The sequence below is a fragment of the Arachis ipaensis genome, chromosome B09 (assembly GCF_000816755.2).
Source record: "Arachis ipaensis cultivar K30076 chromosome B09, Araip1.1, whole genome shotgun sequence".
Taxonomy (NCBI): domain Eukaryota; kingdom Viridiplantae; phylum Streptophyta; class Magnoliopsida; order Fabales; family Fabaceae; genus Arachis; species Arachis ipaensis.
The window spans coordinates 22,499,998-22,519,707 of record NC_029793.2 but is presented as its reverse complement, the minus strand read 5'-3'; the positions used below and the strand labels follow the sequence as shown (position 1 = coordinate 22,519,707).

Sequence of the window (19,710 nt, the reverse complement as noted above, 5' to 3'; positions counted from 1 at the left end):
GTGCCTATGATGCAAGGTATTAAGAACTTTCTAGGATCCGGTTTCTTTTGAGGTAATTTCTGTTGAACCAAGGTATTCAGTTTATTGATGAGCAATGGAGGTTCATCCTCCCAAGTCTCATAACCAAATAATTTGGCATTCAACTTCATGATTGCTCTTAGATATTGAGCAACTTGCTCTTCAATAATATCTTCATCCTCTTCAGAGGAAGAATACTCATCAGAGCTCATGAATGGCAACAGTAAGTTCAATGGAATCTTTATGGTCTCTATATGAGTCTCAGATTCCTTTGGTTCCTCAATAGGGAACTCCTTAGGGGTCAGTGGACGTCCATTGAGGTCTTCCTCATTGAAAATCACTACCTCTTCCTCCTCTATAGGTTCGGCCATGTTGGTTATATTGATGGCCTTGCACTCTCTTTTTGGATTCTCTTCTGTATTGCTTGGGAGAGTACTAGGAGGGATTTCAGTAACTCTTTTACTCAGTTGACCCATTTGTGCCTCCATATTTCTAATGGAGGACCTTGTTTCAGTCATGAAACTGAGAGTGGTCTTAGATAGATCAGAGACTATGGTTGCTAAGTCAGAGAGGCTCTGCTTAGAATTCTTTGTCTGTTGCTCAGAAGATGATGAAAAAAGCTTGCTATTGCCAAACCTATTTCTCCCACCATTATTATTATTGAAGCCTTGATTAGGCTTCTGCTGTTCCTTCCATGAGAAATTTGGATGATTTCTCCATGAAGGATTATAGGTGTTTCCATAGGATTCTCCCATGTAATTCACCTCTTCCATTGCAGGATTCTCAGGGTCATAAGCTTCTTCTTCAGAGGAAGCTTCTTTAGTACTGCCGGATGCAGCTTGCATTCTAGTCAGATTCTGAGAAATCATATTGACTTGCTGACTCAATATTTTATTCTGAGCCAATATTACATTCAGAGTATCAATCTCAAAAACTCCTTTCTTCTGTGTCACCCAATTATTCACAGGATTTCTTTCAGAAGTATACATGAACTGGTTATTTGCAACCATTTCAATGAGTTCCTGGGCTTCTGCAGGCGTCTTCTTCAGATGAAGAGATCCACCAGCAGAGTGGTCCAATGACATCTTGGATAATTCAGACAGACCATCATAGAATATACATAGGATACTCCATTTTGAAAGCATGTCAGAAGGACACCTTCTGATCAATTGCTTGTATCTTTCCTAAGCTTCATAGAGGGATTCACCTTCCTTCTGTCTGAAAGTTTGGACTTCCACTCTAAGCTTGCTCAACTTTTGAGGTGGAAAGAATTTGGCCAAGAAGGCATTGACTAGCTTTTTTCAAGAGTTCAGACTTTCTTTAGGTTGTGAGTCCAACCAGGTCCTAGCTCTGTCTCTTACAGCAAAGGGAAAAAGCATAAGTCTGTAGACCTCGGGATTAACCCCATTGGTCTTAACAGTGTCACAGATTTGCAAGAATTCAGCTAAGAACTGATAAGGATTTTCCAATGGAAGTCCATGAAACTTGCAATTCTGCTATATTAGAGAAATTAATTGAGACTTAAGCTCAAAGTTGTTTGCTCCTATTGCAGGAATTGAGATGCTTCTTCCATAGAAGTCAGAAGTGGGTGCAATAAAGTCACCAAGCATCTTCCTTGCATCTCTACCATTGTTGTTATTTTCGGCTGCCATGTCTTCTTCTTTTTCGAAAATTTCTGTTAGGTCCTCTCCAGAGTTTTGTGCTTTAGCTTCTCTTAGTTTCCTCTTCAGAGTCCTTTCAGGTTCAGGATCAGCTTCAACAAAAATGTTCTTATCCTTGTTCCTGCTCATATGAAAAAGAAGAGAACAGAAAAGAAGAGGAATCCTCTATGTCACAGTATAGAGATTCCTTTATGTGAGTAGAAGAATAGAAGAAAGAAGGGAGAAGAAGAAGAATTTGAACACACAGAGAGGGAAAGGGTTCGAATTATAAGAAGAAGAGAAGCGTTAGTAAATAAATAAAATAAATAGAAAGAGATGAGAGAGAGAGAGTATTCGAATTTTAATTTAAAATAAAAGAAAAATATTTTTATTTTTATTTTAATTATTAGTTAGAATTCGAATTTATTAAAAGAAATAAAATAAAATTAAAATTTAAAACAATTAGTTAATTAAAAAGAATTTTAAAAAAGTTGTTAGTGGTTTTCAAAAATTAGAGAGAGAAAAGTAGTTAGGTGATTTTGAAAAAGATAAAAATAGTAAACTTTTAAAATTAAAACAAAAAGTCAAGTAGTTAATTGAAAAAGATTTGAAATTCAATTTTGAAAAGATAAAAAGTTAGAAAAAGATTTTGAAATTAAGTTTTGAAAAGGATATGGTTGAAATCTATTTTGAAAAAGATTTGAAAAGGCGGAAATTAAAAAGATTTGATTTTTTGAAATTAAAGTTGATTACTTGACTAACAAGAAACTAAAAGATATGATTCTAGAATTTAAAGATTTGATCCTTTCTTAATAGGCAAGTAACAACTTGAAATTTTTTGAATCAAAACATTAATTGTTAGTGATAATTTCAAAAATTATGAATTGAAATTAAGAAAAAGATTTTTGAAAATTAATTTTTGGGATTTTCGAAAACATGAAAGAAAAATGAAAAAGATTTGATTTTTAAAAAAATTTTAAAAAGATAGAATTTTTAAATTGAAATTTTGACTTGACTAACAAGAAACAACCAAATTTTGAAAATTTTTTGACTAAGTCAACCCCAAAATTTCGAAATTTATTAGAAGAATAAGGGAAATATATATATATATATATATATATATTGAATTTTTAATGAGGAGAGAGAAAAACAAACAAATGAAACAAAGCATAAAAATTTAAGATTAAAACAAATAATGCATGCAAGAACACTTTGAATGTCAAGATGAACACCAAGAATACTTTGAAAATCATGATGAACATCAAGAACAGTTTTTTTTGAAAATTTTTAAGAAAAGAGACACATGGAAGACACCAAACTTAAAAATTTTTAATGTTTAGACACTAATAATTAAAAATTGCATAAGAAAAATAAGAAAAGATATAAAACAAGAAAATATACAGATCAAACAAGAAAAATCATCAAGAACAAATTGAAGATCAATGAAGAACACAATGCATATATTTTTTGAAAATTAAAGAAAAATTAAAAAGATGCAATTGACACCAAACTTAAAATTTGACACAAGACTCAAACAAGAAGCAGAAAATTTTTGGTTTTTATGATTTTATTATTATTATTTTTTTTTTGTATTTTTTGAAAATTATGTTTGGAAAAAGAAAAGAAAGAAATTCAAAATTTTTAATAAGAATTCCAGAAATCATGCAATGTTAGTCTAAAGCTTCGGTCCAAAAGAATTAGACATGGCCAAATGGCCAGCCAAGCTTTAGCAGAACATTACATACAACAGCTAAATTGATGGGAACCAAAAGGCTCTTGCAAAGATAAGTGAAAACCTTGGTCCAAAAGATTAGACATGGCTTAACAGCCAGCCAGGATTCAGCATATCTCATGAAACTCTAGAATTTGTTCTTAAAAACTCTGAAGAACATATATGTTTTATTTTTTTTTCGAAAATAAAATTAAAAAGCTTAAACATAAAATAAAATTACCCAATCTAAGCAACAAGATGAACCGTCAGTTGTCTAAACTTGAACAATTCCCGGCAACGGCGCTAAAAACTTGGTGTGGAAAATCGTGATTCACACTTTTCACAACTCCACACAACTAACCAGCAAGTGTACTGGGTCGTCCAAGTAATACCTTACATGAGTAAGGGTCGATCCCACGGAGATTGTCGGCTTGAAGCAAGCTATGGTCATCCTTGTAAATCTCAGTCAAGCAGATTCAAATGGTTATGAGGTTTTGATATTTAAAAGATAAATAAAACATAAAATAAAGTTACTTATGTATTTCATTGGTGGGAATTTCAGATAAGTGTTTGGAGATGCTTTGTTGCTTCTGAACCTCTGCTTTTCTATTGCCTTTTTCCAATCATGCGTGCTCCCTTCCATGGCAAGCTGTAAGATCCTCTCAGTGAAAATGGTCCTCTACGGTTTCTGTCACGGCTAATCAACTGTCGGATTTCTCGTCTCGGATAAAAAATACCAGGCACAGCTACCGCATGGCTAATCATCTGTTGGTTCCCACTAATGTCTGAATAGAATCCATTGATCCTTTTGCACACTGTCACTGTGCCCAACATTCGCAGGTTTGAAGCTCGTCACAGTCATCCCTTCTCGGATCCTACTCGGAATACCACAGACAAGGTTTAGACTTTTCGGATCCCAGAAATGCTGCCAATGATTCTAGCCTATACCATAAAGATACTAATCTCACGGACTCGGTCTGTGTATTAGATATCCAAGAGATACGCACTCAAGCTGTCGCCCAATGACTACGTTGAGCTCAGATAGAACGGAAGTGGTTGTCAGGCACGCATTCATAGAATTGAGAATAATGATGAGTGTCACGAATCATATCATTCTCCAGATTGAAGTACGAGTGAGTATCTTAGAATAGAATCAAGCGTGATTGAATAGAAAACAGTAGTAATTGCATTAATTCATGAAGAACAGCAGAGCTCCACACCTTAATCTATGGGGTGTAGAAACTCCACCGTAGAAAATACATAAGTGAAAATAGGTCTGGGCATGGCCGTGAGGCCAGCCTCTATTCCAAAGGTCTAAGGACTAAACATCTAGAGATGGTGAATACAATAGTAAAAAGTGCTATTTATACTAAACTAGTAACTTAGGTTTATAGAAAATGAGTAACTAAGTGCAGATAGTGCATAAATCCACTTCCGGGGCGCACTTGGTGTGTGCTTGGGCTGAGCATTGAGCTTTACACGTGCATAGGCTGTTCCTGGAGTTAAACGCCAGCTTGGGTGCCAGTTTGGGCGTTTAACTCCAATTCTGGTGCCAGTTTGGGCGTTTTATGCTAGAAAGTTTTAGGCTGGCTTTTAGCGCCAGTTTGGGCCATCAAATCTCCGGAAAAGTATGAACTATTATATATTGCTGGAAAGCCCAGGATGTCTACTTTCCAACGCAAATAAGATCGCGCCAATTGGGCTTCTGTAGCTTCAGAAAATCCAATTCGAGTGCAGGAGGGTCAGAATCCAACAGCATCTGCAGTCCTTTTTCAGCCTCTGAATCAGATTTTAGCTCAGGTCCCTCAATTTCAGCCAGAAAATACCTGAAATTATAGAAAAATACAAAAAATCATATTAAAGTCTAGAAATATGATTTTTGCATTAAAACTAATAAAAATATAATAATAAGTAACTAAAACATGCTAAAAACTATGTAAAAACAATGCCAAAAAGGGTATAAATTATCCGCTCATCAATGCTTCTGTTTGAAACCATCTTAATATCCTGGTTCAAGAGAGTGTTCGGGCAGCTGGGGTGTACACAAAACTTCTTGATATTTTTGAGAAGAATCCTCTTAGCTCTTTGGGTTCTATCCACAAAGTTGAAGAGCTGAAGGGGAGGATTCTCCTTTATCAGGAAGAAGAGACTTTTAGAGGATGTCACTGGTTTGAAGGAGGAGAGGTCCCGACTTCAGGAGAGGGAGAAGAAGTTAATGGCCCAATGTGCCATGGCGGAGGGTCTGAAAGAGAAGGTGGAGCAGAACTATGTTAGGGTCTTCACCGACAACATCGACCTTCAGCGGGAGTTGGAGAAAGGTAGGGAGGCTTATCAGGATCTGGAGGACTCTGTGGCGGAGAGCTCGGAGGAAGCCTGGAGGATCTTTAAGGAGTAGGTAGGGGTCATTGCTCTTGGCCTGGACCTTTCTCCTCTTGATCCTGATAAGATTGTTGTGAACGGGGCTATTGTTTCTCCTCCCTGACCTGAGACGGATTCCGAGCTGAAGACCCGTGGTCAAAGACTTGAAGAGTCTATTCTTCGTGAGGATCAACAAGAGGGATCTCAGCCGACATCTTCAGGCGTTCCAACTCCTGCTGTTGAAGAGATTGCTCCGTCCTCTCCTGCTGCTGACCCGACCTCTCTGCCTTCTGGTGATGCTGACCTTCCTGCTGTTTAATTGTTTTCTAGCTATTGTGGGGCCCGGCCTGTGGGCCTCTTCTTTGAACAATTTTATCTTTTTATGTGGTGGTGGTTTGCTCTTGACATTTTCTGGCCTTTTATGGCCATAAACAAAAAATGCTTTAATTCTTGCCCCCCTTTTTTGGATAAGGGGTTTAAGCTTAATTGCCGTACGCATGCTTTCTATGATTTTTGCTTTTGTTAGGCTTTTTATAAAAAACGCTTTTGATCTTTTTGTTTTTGGAAAAAACCTTTTATCTGGGCAGGCTGTGCTTTTGTCTAAATTGTCTTAGGCTTTCTAAAGACTTAAGCCAGCTTCTACTTCTGATTTTTGATGGTTTTCCTTTTTTTCTCTTTCTGTATTTCTTATGAATTCAAATTTCTCTATCTGAATTGTTCGTGACTTAGGTTATTTTCGCGATGCATTTCAAGTTTTCTCGGTTTTTCCGACTTGTTAGTCGTAACCCTTCCGAGTTATCATGATCTGCTTTTATAACCTCTTTACACCGACTTGTACCTCGTCGTTTTATCCTGCCGACCTCGTAGGTCGGACATGAGATTTTCACGTTTCATTGAGCTTAAGTCGGCGCGTTTCATAGAAAAAATGATAGTAACTTAATGGAATATACAAAGAGATGTAGAAAGATCTTTATTTATTGATGAAGGTACTTTTTGCTACTAAGGGGTTGAAAATTGTTGCCCTTTAGCCTCCACTTTGATGCTTCGTTAAAACCCCCTTCAGAAAAACCCTTCTTTTTTGGGAAAAAACTATGAAGTTGGGAAAAAGAGTACATCAGGGAGTTCGCTTTTAAATATAGTACCTTTTCATATTACAATCATGCCACGACCTAGGTAGTTCGGTACCGCTCAAGTCGGTTACCTTATAGTATCGCTTTCCTAAGACTTCAGTTATCTTATATGGCCCTTTCCAGTTAGCAGTAAGCTTTCTTTCCCCTGATTTGTTGACTTCGATGTCATTTCTAATCAAGATTAAGTCGTCTGGGGCGAAGCTTCTTCGAATGACTTTCTTGTTGTATCTACTTGTCATCCTTTGCTTCAGCGCTCCTTCTCTTATCTGGGCTAGTTCTCGGACTTTAGGGAGTAGCTCGAGCTCTTCTTTGTGTCCCTGTACGTTGCCAACCTCGTCGAAGAAACTCACCCTTGGACTTTGCTCATTGATTTCAATTGGTATCATGGCTTCCATGCCATAAGCAACTCAGAAGGGTGTTTCTCCTGTGGCAGACTGAGGTGTAGTCCGATAAACCCATAGTACTTGAGAGAGTTCCTCAGCCCATGCTCCCTTTGCATCTTGCAACCTTTTCTTCAACCATGCCAGTATAACTTTATTGGCTGCCTCGGCTTGCTCATTTGCTTGTGGGTGCTCTACCGAGGTGAACTGGTGCTTGATTTTCATACTGGCTACCAGGTTTCTAAAGTTAGAGTCGGTGAACTGAGTGCCATTATCAGTGGTGATGGAGTGAGGAATTCCATACCTTGTGATAATATTTTTGTAGAGGAACTTTCGACTTCTTTGGGCTGTGATGGTGGCTAATGGCTCTACTTTGATCCACTTTGTGAAGTAGTCTACTCCCACTATTAGGTATTTTACTTGTCCATGCGCTTGGGGAAAGGGTCCTAATAGGTCCAGTCCCTACTTCGCAAAAGGCCATGGAGAAGTTATGCTAGTGAGTTCTTCGGGGGGAGCGATGTGGAAGTTTGTGTGCATTTGGCATGGTTGACACTTCTTTACGAACTCGGTGGCATCTTTTTGCAAGGTTGGCCAGTAGAACCCGGCTCAGATGACTTTCCTAGCCAAAGACCTTGCTCCTAGATGATTTTCGCAGATACCATTATGGACCTCCTCTAAGACTTCTGTCGTCCTTGAGGTCGGGACACACTTCAATAACGGTGTTGATATCCCCCTTTTATAAAGGATATTTTTCACCAGGGTATAGTTTTGTGCTTTCCTCCGGATTTTCTTGGCTTCTTTTTTCTCTTTGGGTAGGATGTCGAATTTCATGTATTCGATTAGTGGGTTCATCCATCCGAGGTCCAATCCGGATACTTCAAGGATGTCTTGTCTGTCCTCTATTTTTGTAACTGAGGGTTCTTGGAGAGTTTCTTGGATCAGGCTTCTATTATTCTCTCCTGGCTTGATACTTGCTAGTTTGGAGAGTGCGTTTGCTCTGCTGTTGAGATTCCAAGTTATGTGTTTGACCTCGGTCTCTGCAAAGCGCCTAAGACACTCCAAGGTTTTGTCTAAGTACCTCTTCATATTGGGGTCTTTAGCCTGATATTCTCCATTTATTTGGGAGGTCACCACCTGAGAGTCGTTCAAGATGATTACTTTGGCCACACCGACTTCTTCTGCCAGTTTTAATCCTGCAATCAAGGCTTCATATTCTACCTGATTGTTGGAAGTTGGAAATTTAAACTTGAGGGATACTTCTACTTGTGTTCCCTCTTGGTTGACCAGTATGATGCCTGCACCACTTCCGACTTTGTTGGAGGATCCATCCACATATAGCTCCCATGTAGTGGAGGCTTCCTCTTGGCCTCCTGCATATACTGCCACAAAGTCGGTGAGGCATTGAGCTTTAATTGCCCGTCTGAGTTTCGTATTTTAAGTCAAACACGAATAGCTCTATGACCCGTTGAACCATTCTACCCGCAATATCCGTCTTCTGAAGGATTTGATTCATGGGTTGGTTCGTTTGAACTCTTATTGTGTGATCTTGAAAATAAGGCCGTAGCCTTCGAGAGGCTACTATTAAGGCATACGCAAACTTTTCGAGTTTTTGATACCTTAATTCAGGGCCTTGTAGAACTTTGCTGGTGAAGTATACAGGATGCTGTTCGACCTCGTCTTCCCGTATTAGAGATGATGCTACAGCTTTGTCGACTACAGACAAATACAGGACGAGTTCTTCCCCAATTTTAGGTCGGGTCAGAATGAGAGGCTGGCTTAAAAACCTTTTGAACTCCTGGAATGCTTCTTCACATTCAGAAGTCCATTCGAACTGGCATCCTTTTCTTAGTAGAGAGAAGAGTGGCAGGGATCTAAGTGCTGATCCTGCCAAGAACCTAGAGAGAGCTGCAAGTCAGCCATTCAACTGTTGGACCTCCTTTAAGCAAGTCAGGCTCTTCATTTCTAGGACGGCTTTGCATTTGTCGGGGTTGGCTTCAATCCCCCTTTGCGTGAGCATAAATCCTAGAAATTTTTCTGCCTCCACCGGGAAGGTGCATTTTGTGGGATTCAATCTCATCCCATGCATCTTAATGGTGTTGACGACTTGTGATAGGTCGGTCAAGAGGTCGTCCTCATCCTTGGTTTTTACTAGCATATCGTCTACATAGACTTCCATTAAGCTCCCAAGGTGAGGGGAAAACACCTTATTCATTAGCCTTTGATACGTGGCTCCTTCATTTTTCAATCCAAAAGGCATGACCACATAACAATAGTTTGCTCTTGGCGTGATGAAAGATGTCTTTTCCTGATCCGGCTTGTGCATCGGAATTTGATTGTATCCCGAGTACGCATCCATAAACGACAAGTATTGATACCCAGAGCTGGAATCTACCAAGGTATCAATGTTAGGAAGTGGATAGGGGTCTTTGGGACACGCCTTGTTCAGGTCGGTGTAATCGACGCACATCCTCCACTTGCCGTTTTGCTTTTTGACCAGCACCACATTTGCTAGCCACGACGGATATTTAACCTCTTTTATGAAGCCAGCTTCCAGGAGGGCTTGTACTTGTTCTTCCACTACTTGAGCTCGCTCAGGTCCGAGCTTCCGTCTTCTCTGTTGCACAGGTCACGACCCGGGGTATGCTGACAGTTTGTGCGACATGAGCTCGGGATCTATTCCTGGCATGTCGGAGGCCTTCCAGGCGAAGAGGTCAGAATTTTCTCGTAGGAGTCTTATAAGCTTCTGCTTCAAATCTTCTTTCAGGTTGGCTCCTATGTTAGTGTTTTTTCCTTCCTCTTTTCCAACCTGTACCTCTTCGATTTTTCCCCCGGATTGTGGTCACAACTCTTCTTTAGCTCTGATTCCTCCGAGCTCAATGGTGTGCACTTCCTTACCCTTTCCTCTCAGGTTCAGGCTTTCGTTGTAGTATTTCCTTGCCAATTTCTGGTCTCCCCTAATGGTTGCAATTCCCTCTAGTGTTGGGAATTTCATGCAAAGGTGGGGAGTGGACACCACTGCTTCGATCCGATTTAGAGTGGTTCTGCCTATTAGGGCATTGTAGGCTGAACCCACATCGACAACTATGAAGTCAATACTCAGAGTTTTGGATTTTAACCCTTTTTCAAAAGTTGTGTGGTGGGGTATGAATCACAGTGGCTTTATTGGTATATCCCCTATCCCATATAGGGTATCAGGGTAAGCTCTTAACTCTTTTTCATCTAGCCCCAGCTTATCAAATGCCGGTTTGAAAAGGATGTCGGCTGAGCTCCCCTGATCTACCAGGGTTCTGTGATGATGGAAGTTGGCAAGGATCATAGTTATCATGACTGGATCATCATGTCCAGGAATGATTCCTTGCCCATTTCCTTCGAAGCCCCCAACCTAGTAGACTTCTTTCAGGTGTCTTTTTCGACATGATTTTGTGAGACCACCTCCAGCAAACCCTCCTGAGATCATGTGTACATGACTTTTTGGAGTTTGTGGTGGTGGGTCTCTTCGATCCTCGTCATCTCGCTTCCTTTTGCTATGGTGGTCCGATCTTTCCATGAGATATTTGTCCAACTGACCTTCCTTGGCCAGTTTTTCTATCACACTTTTGAGGTCGTAACAATCATTTGTTGAGTGACTATATAGCTTATGGTACTCACAGTAGTCGCCACGACTCCCCCCCTTTTATTTTTGATGGGCCTAGGGGGAGGTAGTCTTTCGGTATGGCAGATTTCCCTGTACACATCTACTAGGAAAACTCGCAGAGGAGTGTAGGAGTGATATCTCCTAGGCCTTTCAGGGCCGACTTCCTCTTTCTTCTTGGGTTCTTTTTCTCTCTCTTTTGATGAGTGAGATTGTCCCAATCGCCAACTTGGCTCTCGAAGCCTGGCGTTTTCCTCCATGTTGATGTACTTCTCCGCTCTTTCCTGTACATCACTCAGGAAGGTGGGGTGCCTTTTTGAGATGGACTGGGAGAAGGGGCCTTCTCAGAGTCCATTTACTAGGCCCATAATCACTGCCTCTATGGGCAGATCTTGAATCTCCAAGCATGCTTTATTGAACCTTTCCATGTAGTCCCTCAAAGGTTCTCCGACCTCCTGTTTTACTCCCAGGAGCTTGGTGCGTGCTTGACTTTATCCTTTTGGATGGAGAATCGCATGAGGAATTTCTGCGAGAGGTCGTCGAAACTACTGACTGACCTCGGGGGAGACTATCGAACTATTTTATCGCTGCTTTAGTTAGGGTTGTCGGGAAAGCCTTGCAGCGAGTAGCATCAGAAGCGTCGGCTAGGTACATCTGACTTTTAAAATTGCTTAAATGATGCTTCGGATCCGTAGTTCCATCGTAGAGGTCCATATCAGGGCTTTTAAAGTTCCTTGGAACTTTTGCTCTCATTATATCCTCACTAAACGGATCTTCTCCTCCCAAGGGAGAGTCTTCTCGGTCGCTGCGAGAGCTTCGACCTTTAAGAGCAGATTCTAATCTCAGGAGCTTTTCTTCAAGCTCCTTTCGTCGCTCGATTTCGCTTCTCAGGTTTCTCTCTGCTTCTCGTTGTCGTTCCAACTCTTGCTCCAACTGCTCCAGACGTCCCTGGTGACCATGGAACAGTCCCAGGAAGTCAGCTGCGTGGAGCTGTCCTTCTTTACCTGACTCGCGCCCTTCAGAGGAGTTTGCCTTCGGGTTGTTGTTTCCAACGTCCTGATTTTCCTGCTCAGAATTGGACGTTCTGTGGCCGTCTTCGTGCGAGTCATCCGCCATTACTGGTTGATCCCTCGGGTCCCCGGCAACGGCGCCAATGTTACGATGGGTAACCGGAGATTGATGGGCTGGATTTGTGAGGTTGGCCCAATCATTTGAAGGAGGAGGTTCCCAGCTAGGTTCACGTTAGGAAGCCGCCTTCCGACTTGCGTGTGTGAAGGAATGCGGGGTGGTACCTGCAAAGACACTCTGATGCTTAAGTCAGCAAGGGTCTAAGCAAGTTTTTAGAGTATTGGAACTTAAAGATACCTGATGAGTGTCAGTGTATTTATAGTGGTGAACCAATAACCACCGTTGGAGTAGTTCCACCTTTTTAGGTGGATAACCGTCCCTTTATCTTAGGAAAGTTGAGATATGCCTCCTGGAAGTAGGTTGAGAGATTTTAGGGGCAGTTATTTCTTTGAATAAGGGTTATCTTCCAGCTAATCTTTAACTCCGACTTCCTCAAGGTAATTCTGTGTTGGAACCGACTTCTTACGAGGAGGTCGGTGTCGTGTGAAGGCCAATCTTTGGATTGGGCCTTTTATTTTAGACCTGGGCCTTAATGTTGGACCAGGGTATGAACAGTACATAATATCTAAATTTATACTATTAATTATTTAAATTTGTATCATTATAAGAAGGGAGTATTATTATTGAGCTATAATCATTGACCAAGATTTGTTATATTGTTATGTTAAAAAATTTTCTATTTTGTTTTATTTTAGTTTGTATGTTGAAAATTTAGTTGAATAATGTTGAATTGGGTTTAACAATATTAAATGTATTTGAATTGGGTTTAATTTGATATATTTTAGTTGAATTATATAAAATTTTATCATGGTTGAGATTTTTTATTTTTTAAAGTTTAATATTCACATATACTCGTGGGTATCCGCTTCCTCCGTAGTAAAAAAATAAATGAAAACCCGTGACAGATATAAGACAAAAATAGGAAGAATTTTTTAAATGGAGACAAAAAGCAAAAAGAAAATTTCGACCATGTGAATACCTATTATCACCTCTAATTAGACTTGAGAGAGTATCTAACTTGGTCTAAATTTATTAATTTGGGCAAGGAGTTTGTGCCACAACCTTCTTGAAGGTGCTATGACACCATTGCCCATACTATTGCATGGCCCGACTTGGTACTCTTTGTGTGATGTTAGAAGGGATGTGTTTGGTTGAGCAGCTAAAATTTAGTTGAGATGACATATTAGCATGTTCTTTAAAATGTTGTATTCGAGTTTTAACTTTAGTAAGATTAAGCGGTGGATAAAAATTTCTTGTAAAATATTAGGTGTGTGAGAAATTAGGATTGACCCGTTTAAATCCGCTTTATTTATAAGCTATAATTTCAGTTGGAACCGTTATGACTAGTCTGATGGGTTAAACTAGCTGACTCATTTAGCTTTTTATTTTATTTTTTAAAAAATATTTTTATAAAAAATATCACTTTTAGGTAAAAAACCTTAAATAAATCGTATTTTTGTAATTGATGGGTCATGTTTTTAGGTTGGATTAGAAAAATTATTGATAAAAAATGCTGTTTTTTATGAAAAAATATATAAAAAAAATTTTAACATGGTTAATTTTTTCCGGGTTAATTGGACTTAAACCGTTTAGCTCAAAATTTTAACGGACTTAATTTTAAAAACAAAGTATGCCATTTAAACGGGTAAATGGGTTGACCCTATGCGTTTAATTCATTTTGACGGCCCTATGTAATATGGATAAATTTGTGATGTAATGTCTAAAGGCGGTCTAATTCTTCTTATTAAAAAAAAAAGTGTTAATCAACTTGGATTGGTAACTCACTCATCCTTTTAAATAAGTGTCGAGGATTCGACGATTCGTAGTGGAAGTGGATAAAACGGTTGCTTCCTTTCTAAGTGAACATTTTTGAAGTTAGGATAATAATGAGCGCAAAGACAAAAAAATGTCAATTATGGTTATAATAGAAGAGCACAGGATCAAAAGAAAAGAAAGAACAAAAACTACTAAATAGGCCTGTATAGATTTTAAGTGGATTGATAAAATTTTGTAGGGTTAAAATTCATATCTATTGCAAATCACTTGGTGCCTCTACTAGTTACTGGTGAAGGATGAAGAGTCATTAGATGGATTGTTGCTAATGGCAATGGCTTAAGCAAGGTATAGTTTGTAATAATTGTTAGTGTATTTGGTTTACCGTACTACTTGCTTCTGATGTACCCTTTTGGTATTCTGATGTACCTATTTTTATCATTGAATGAAATGAAATCTTCAGAACCGAAAACAAAAAAGAAACAAACAAAAGACATACAAATCCACATACTTAGATGGAATATAAACCAATCTCATTGTCTAAAATAATTTCAGATTTCTTGTAATTATTTTTGGAAATGTCATCCATTCTAGCCATTATGTGCCCAAATGAATTTGTACAGCCGAAACTCCTCTAACAAGAAACTACGAACAATTATATGTACCTTTTCTTTTTTAGGTCTTGAACAATTTTTTATCTATTAAAATTTAAGAAACTAGCATAACTGCATAACAGATTTAACCATATTCTTCTCTGCATCTACTCTTCTGCTGTGTCCTATCTTCAGCCCCATTCATCTTCATCTTTTTACACAAGGCAACCTTGTTCTATCCCAACACCACCACTGTGGCTTGAGATAAGTAGATTAGAGTAACTAAGTTAATACAGTAAGCCGAGTGTTAGTTATGTTAGTTTGAGTTAGTTGGGAAGTTTGTAAGAAGTCTGTTAAGCTAGTGACAGCTGGCAGAATGTTAATGGTTAGTTAGCAACTATATATAGATGTATGATAGTTGTAATGTGTGTGATTCATCATTCAATTAATGACAAGTTCATCATTTATTCTCTGCCAAGCTCTCTCTGTTCATGATTCCACCCCTTGAGAATCTATCTTCATCTCCTTAGAACTCACACTTTCTACAACCACCATCATCACTTTCCTCCTCTTGCTGCCACCACCATTGCCATCATACAAATTAACACCACCACCTGCCAGAACCAAACATTATAATGTTTTTGTGTCTCTATGTCACCATCTTCCTCTATCTCTATACTTGTGTCACAAAAATTACTAACCATTGCAATACAGTGGTAATAAACGTTCCCATGTGTCTTGTGTCCTAATATATATACTAAAATTTGGAGAACACATTGGTGTGAAAGTTAGTGTAACAGCCATCATTAGGAATCAACTATATTGTGCACTAAGTGCATTTCTCTCAACTTCACATTTGTATTGTTTCTTCATGGCCACAATTCCCAAATCTTGCTAAGAAATTAAACAGAAACAGGTAGATTGTAGCTCAGCTATGATAGAATAGAACTAAACAACGCTATCTAAAGAGTAGAGGGAAGTTGAAAACAGAAATCATCAAGAGGAGTACCAATGAAACTTTGAGAAATAGCTAAGGTTCCTAATATCTATACAAGAATACATACATGATCCAAACTAGATAATTAAGTAAAGAGAAAAACTCAGCTTGGATGGAAAGAATCTCCAAAATTACCACCTCATCATCTTTCCTTTGGAACTGCAAAATTACAAGAAAGTTGGGTTAAAAAAAATCAGGCTGCTACAGTTCTCATAAAACTATATCTTCATAGAGCACATGGAATTCACACATGATAATAAAGACTAGGGGCATTACCTTCATTGATGATGGAATTCTTTGGATACTGAACTGAAATAATATCTTCATCGGTTGGAGTCGCTGTTTCAGGTGAAGCTGTTAACTCAACAACATTGCTATGCACAGATCTGATTCCTGGAAGGAAAGCATGAGTTTTCAAGCTATTAACAAAGACAAGGTTTTCGAGATAGATGAATTAAAAAACATATTGATTTGATGCTCATTAGATATAAGATTTCAGGAATGTGAAAACATTCTGTAAAGCATAAACTGCCTTAAAATTTATAACAGAGGCCAAACCCTTAGAGTTTGATAATTGATGTTCACTAAAAACTAGAAGCCCCTTAGAATTTGAAGTTGAAACCAAACATTACGCTGAAGGCAAGGTAACATTAAGGATGTAGCAAGTGATGATAGAGTGTAATTATTATGATATTTGTATTCCTATTTGTATATGTATTTATTCTTTTTTTTATCTATCATGCAATTTCACTAATATGTGATTTTATCTTGTTAATTGAGTTGATTTGATTAATTTAAACCGGTGTCTGTAATATATATATTTTGAATTTTGTATTGAATCATAAGATATAGGAACAAAGTAGTATCCATCAGAAGGAGTCAGGTGCTGTCAAATTATGATCTTTACTCTTTATCAAATCATAACTCGTTATAGATATTCGACTGAGAAGGTTCTAGTAGCACTTGAAAGTTAAGATATAGAGCTGCACAGAGAAAAAAGACCAAAGCAAAATAGAGATGACTATGATGATGACTCTGATGATGATGTATATACGTGTGTGTGTGTGAAAAAAAAAGCAGTAATAGTAATAATGAGCGAACACAACAAAATAAAGTTAGTAATCAAATGCTCTATGTCATAGAAATGGTGAATTTGCATTTTTAAATAGTGGCCATGCCTTTAAAATTTTCTTAGAAGCAACATAACTCAAATTAAAAGTAATGCATTGCAACACAAGGAAATGGTAAGATGAAGAACAATAAGCATATCAAGCTTTCGGGTCACTCAAAATTTTGTTAAAAGAGCCACAATTGCAAAGTAAATGAAACCAAACCAATGTACCAACACAAACAACTCTATGCCACAAATCAACATAACATATAGATTCAACATGAAAAGAGCAAACTAAAATGCATGTCATAGTGGGGATGAGAATAATTTAGTAGTATAGGAACTCAATTGATCAATTTGGGAGAATAAAGGGTGTATAATACTAGAAAAGAAGAATTTGAGGTAAAGTAATTACCGTGGAATATTAAAACAAGCAAGAAGAAAACACTGATGACCAAGGCAGAGAAGCCAGTATACGATGAAGATGAGGATGATGCAGACTTTATTGCTTTCATCTTCCTCACTGCTTTCATTCTCTTAATCCTCGCTCTCTTCCTCAACGCAAGCTCGCTAAGCTCCTTCACAAACCTCTGATCTCCAGCAATCAATGATGGACCATTAGGAGGCAATGGTGGCTTTGAAGGCTTTCTTGATGGGTTAGTAGCCGCCTTATTAGCGTTTTGGTTATTAACATGAGCATAATTATTATAATTATCATCATTAACAAGAACACCAACATTATCAACACCGTTAACAGGTTTTGTTGATGAATTGCTGCATGAAGACGACTCAAAGCCTAGAATCCTATTCCAGGGATAACGAAAACCGCCATTTGAATCTCCATCACTTGTGGAACGATCGGTGCTCGTATCCTCTTCGGTACTGTTCCCACCACTTTCTAGGTCAAAGTCAATGTCCCTTTCTCTTGAAATGGTGTGATCCATCTTCAATGTAAATCAATTTCACCAGCAGCGATCGAGTTTCAATTTGATCGTAATTAAATTAGAAAAGAAAAGGAAACAAAAACCCTCCTACGAAAGATAAAAATGGTTGACAACAATAGAAAAATCAAATTTGTGATAAATAATAAATGAAAAATAAGAGAATACAGAGGGCAATGGGAAAAGGGTAGAACCCTAAAATGGATGGTATGCTTAAAACATAGCTAAGTAAGGATCTCTGGTGTCCGCATGGACACACACATACATAGGAACATTTTTGTTTTATCAAAACAAATAATAAAATAACAATAAATGAAATTAAATTTTCTTTTAATAATTGAGTTGGACATGCTGAAGAGGAAATTTGATGGAAAGTGAAGAGTTTAAAAAGTGGTGTTCGGATGGAAGATTGGAAGACATGGTAGGAGTAGTAAAGCGACTATCTGCCTTACCAAAAGGTAGGGATGAACGCAAAACGGATTAAATATAGTTAAAATTTCAATTCAATTCATACTAAAATTATCAGATTTAACATTTGTAGTTTTTAAATTTGGATAATTTTGGATATATTTGTAAAGTATTAAAATATAAATTTTTTTAAAAATTTATTTTTATTAAAAAAATATTAATGTCATTATTTTAATAATCATGTTACGTTACCAACTTTTTATCTGTCAAGATCTGTTAACTTTAGTTGGGCTGGACATCAAGCCCATTCACTCACCAAAACCACATCTAAGTTAACCATGGTTTAATCTAATTTACCACGTTAACCTAAATTACCATACCTCTAAATTGACTGACGGTGGACCATTTCTCCCAACCCCCCTTATCCGCATCCAGCGCTAAATAGAATCCTTTGTTGCCGTTTCCGCCGGTTTCCGCCGTCAAGAAAAAGTCAACGCCGACAGACCACCAGACCACAACGTCAAGAATACGGTCCAATAGTTGCCGTGAAGCCGCTTGGTCTGTTGCATGTGCTCATCGGAGGTGCCTCGAATACGCATCTGACTGTCCGGACTTGTACAAGACGCAGCAACCCAGCATGGACTCTCCACAAGCCGCGGCTGAATTAGTAGGGCTGTGTGGGTTCGCTAGAAACCCCGTGGCTTTCTGGATTCGCTCCTGCCACCAAGCGCCACTCGTTCACTGGCGGACAAGCCCAAGTAGAAGCGTGTCTTCCCTTGGGCACCACTGCAACACTACGAGGTTAGTGGGTATTTGAGATCTAAATTAGGTGCTTGTATAGGTTTCTAATTCTGAGTATTACATTTTTGACCCTGCGCTTCCCGTGAGAGATAAAGCCATCATACGCAACTATATTGCACCCCACCATAGGTGTTATCGTTGACGTGGATGCACATTGAGCCATAGCCATAGCCTTCCAACACCATAGGATCAAGGTGAACAGCACTCAAATGTCACTGGTAACGTGAACAACCACTCTCATTGACAAATAGTCTTTAAAATCCCTCGGAGTAAGGTGTACGTGTTTCTGTTGGAGGCAAGTGGACCAAATTACGTCGATGGATCAATCAATTTGTGAAGAAGCATCGTACGACACTACATGTGATGTGAGTGATCATCCTAATTTCACCGACGTTAATGTCCCATCTCTGAGTGAAGATGACACACAACGTGTGGACATTGTAATTTGTGTGTTAGTAGTACATTTGATTATGTCTATTTGCAATTTTTTTTAATCTTTGAGTTATTAATAGTAATAAGCTTTGTTGAAAGGATTGTGATTTCATTTGTTAATTACAATTGGTTTGGATATTTTTTCTTTCAATTATGCTAGAATGATTTTTTTTCTACATTTGATGTGGTTTATTATTTTTTTTGTTCACCAGTTTGAATTGATGTTAGCAACTTTGATAAATTTTTGTTTCATAGATATGAAAATGGATAGTGTTGTATTATATGAGTTTAGTTTTAGTTGTTTATTATTTGGTGTTATCAATAGATAAGTGGCTGTTGGAAGAGTTTTATTGAGTGTCGAAGGATTGATGGTTATCTTTGTTGGTGATATGTCCTCGGTTATCGATTTCATGAAATTAGACACAACCTTCGAAAGACACATCCGCGATTACATGAAAACACGAAAGACACATTCGCATAAGACACCTCCAGCTAAAGACGCATCCAACATAGGATGCCTCCAAAGAAGTCATTGGAAGAAGACACTTTTTTCGGAAGACACATTCTTAAGTTAACAAAATCCGAAAGAAACATTGGCAAAAGACACTTCCATCATAAGACACATCTGTGAAAAGACACACCTGCCAACATTACACGA

At 38.3% G+C, this 19,710-nt stretch overlaps 1 protein-coding gene across 1 annotated transcript; it reads right to left on the bottom strand.

Annotated features, from left to right (window-relative positions):
• On the bottom strand, window positions 15,033-17,853 carry LOC107619511. Its single transcript, XM_016321805.2, has 3 exons — window positions 16,886-17,853; window positions 15,636-15,752; window positions 15,033-15,518 (listed from the first exon to the last, which is right to left on the bottom strand). The coding sequence occupies exons 1-3, from the start codon at window positions 17,412-17,414 to the stop codon at window positions 15,502-15,504; spliced, it is 663 nt and encodes a 220-aa protein (XP_016177291.1). The 5' UTR covers window positions 17,415-17,853; the 3' UTR covers window positions 15,033-15,501.

Coding starts and splice junctions, on each gene's coding strand:
- LOC107619511 (XM_016321805.2), bottom strand. CDS start 17,414: ATGGATCACACCATTTCAAGAGAAAGGGACATTGACTTTGACCTAGAA. Junction 15,753..16,885: donor GCTTGTTTTAATATTCCACG/GTAATTACTTTA, acceptor CTTTCCTTCCAG/GAATCAGATCTGTGCATAGC.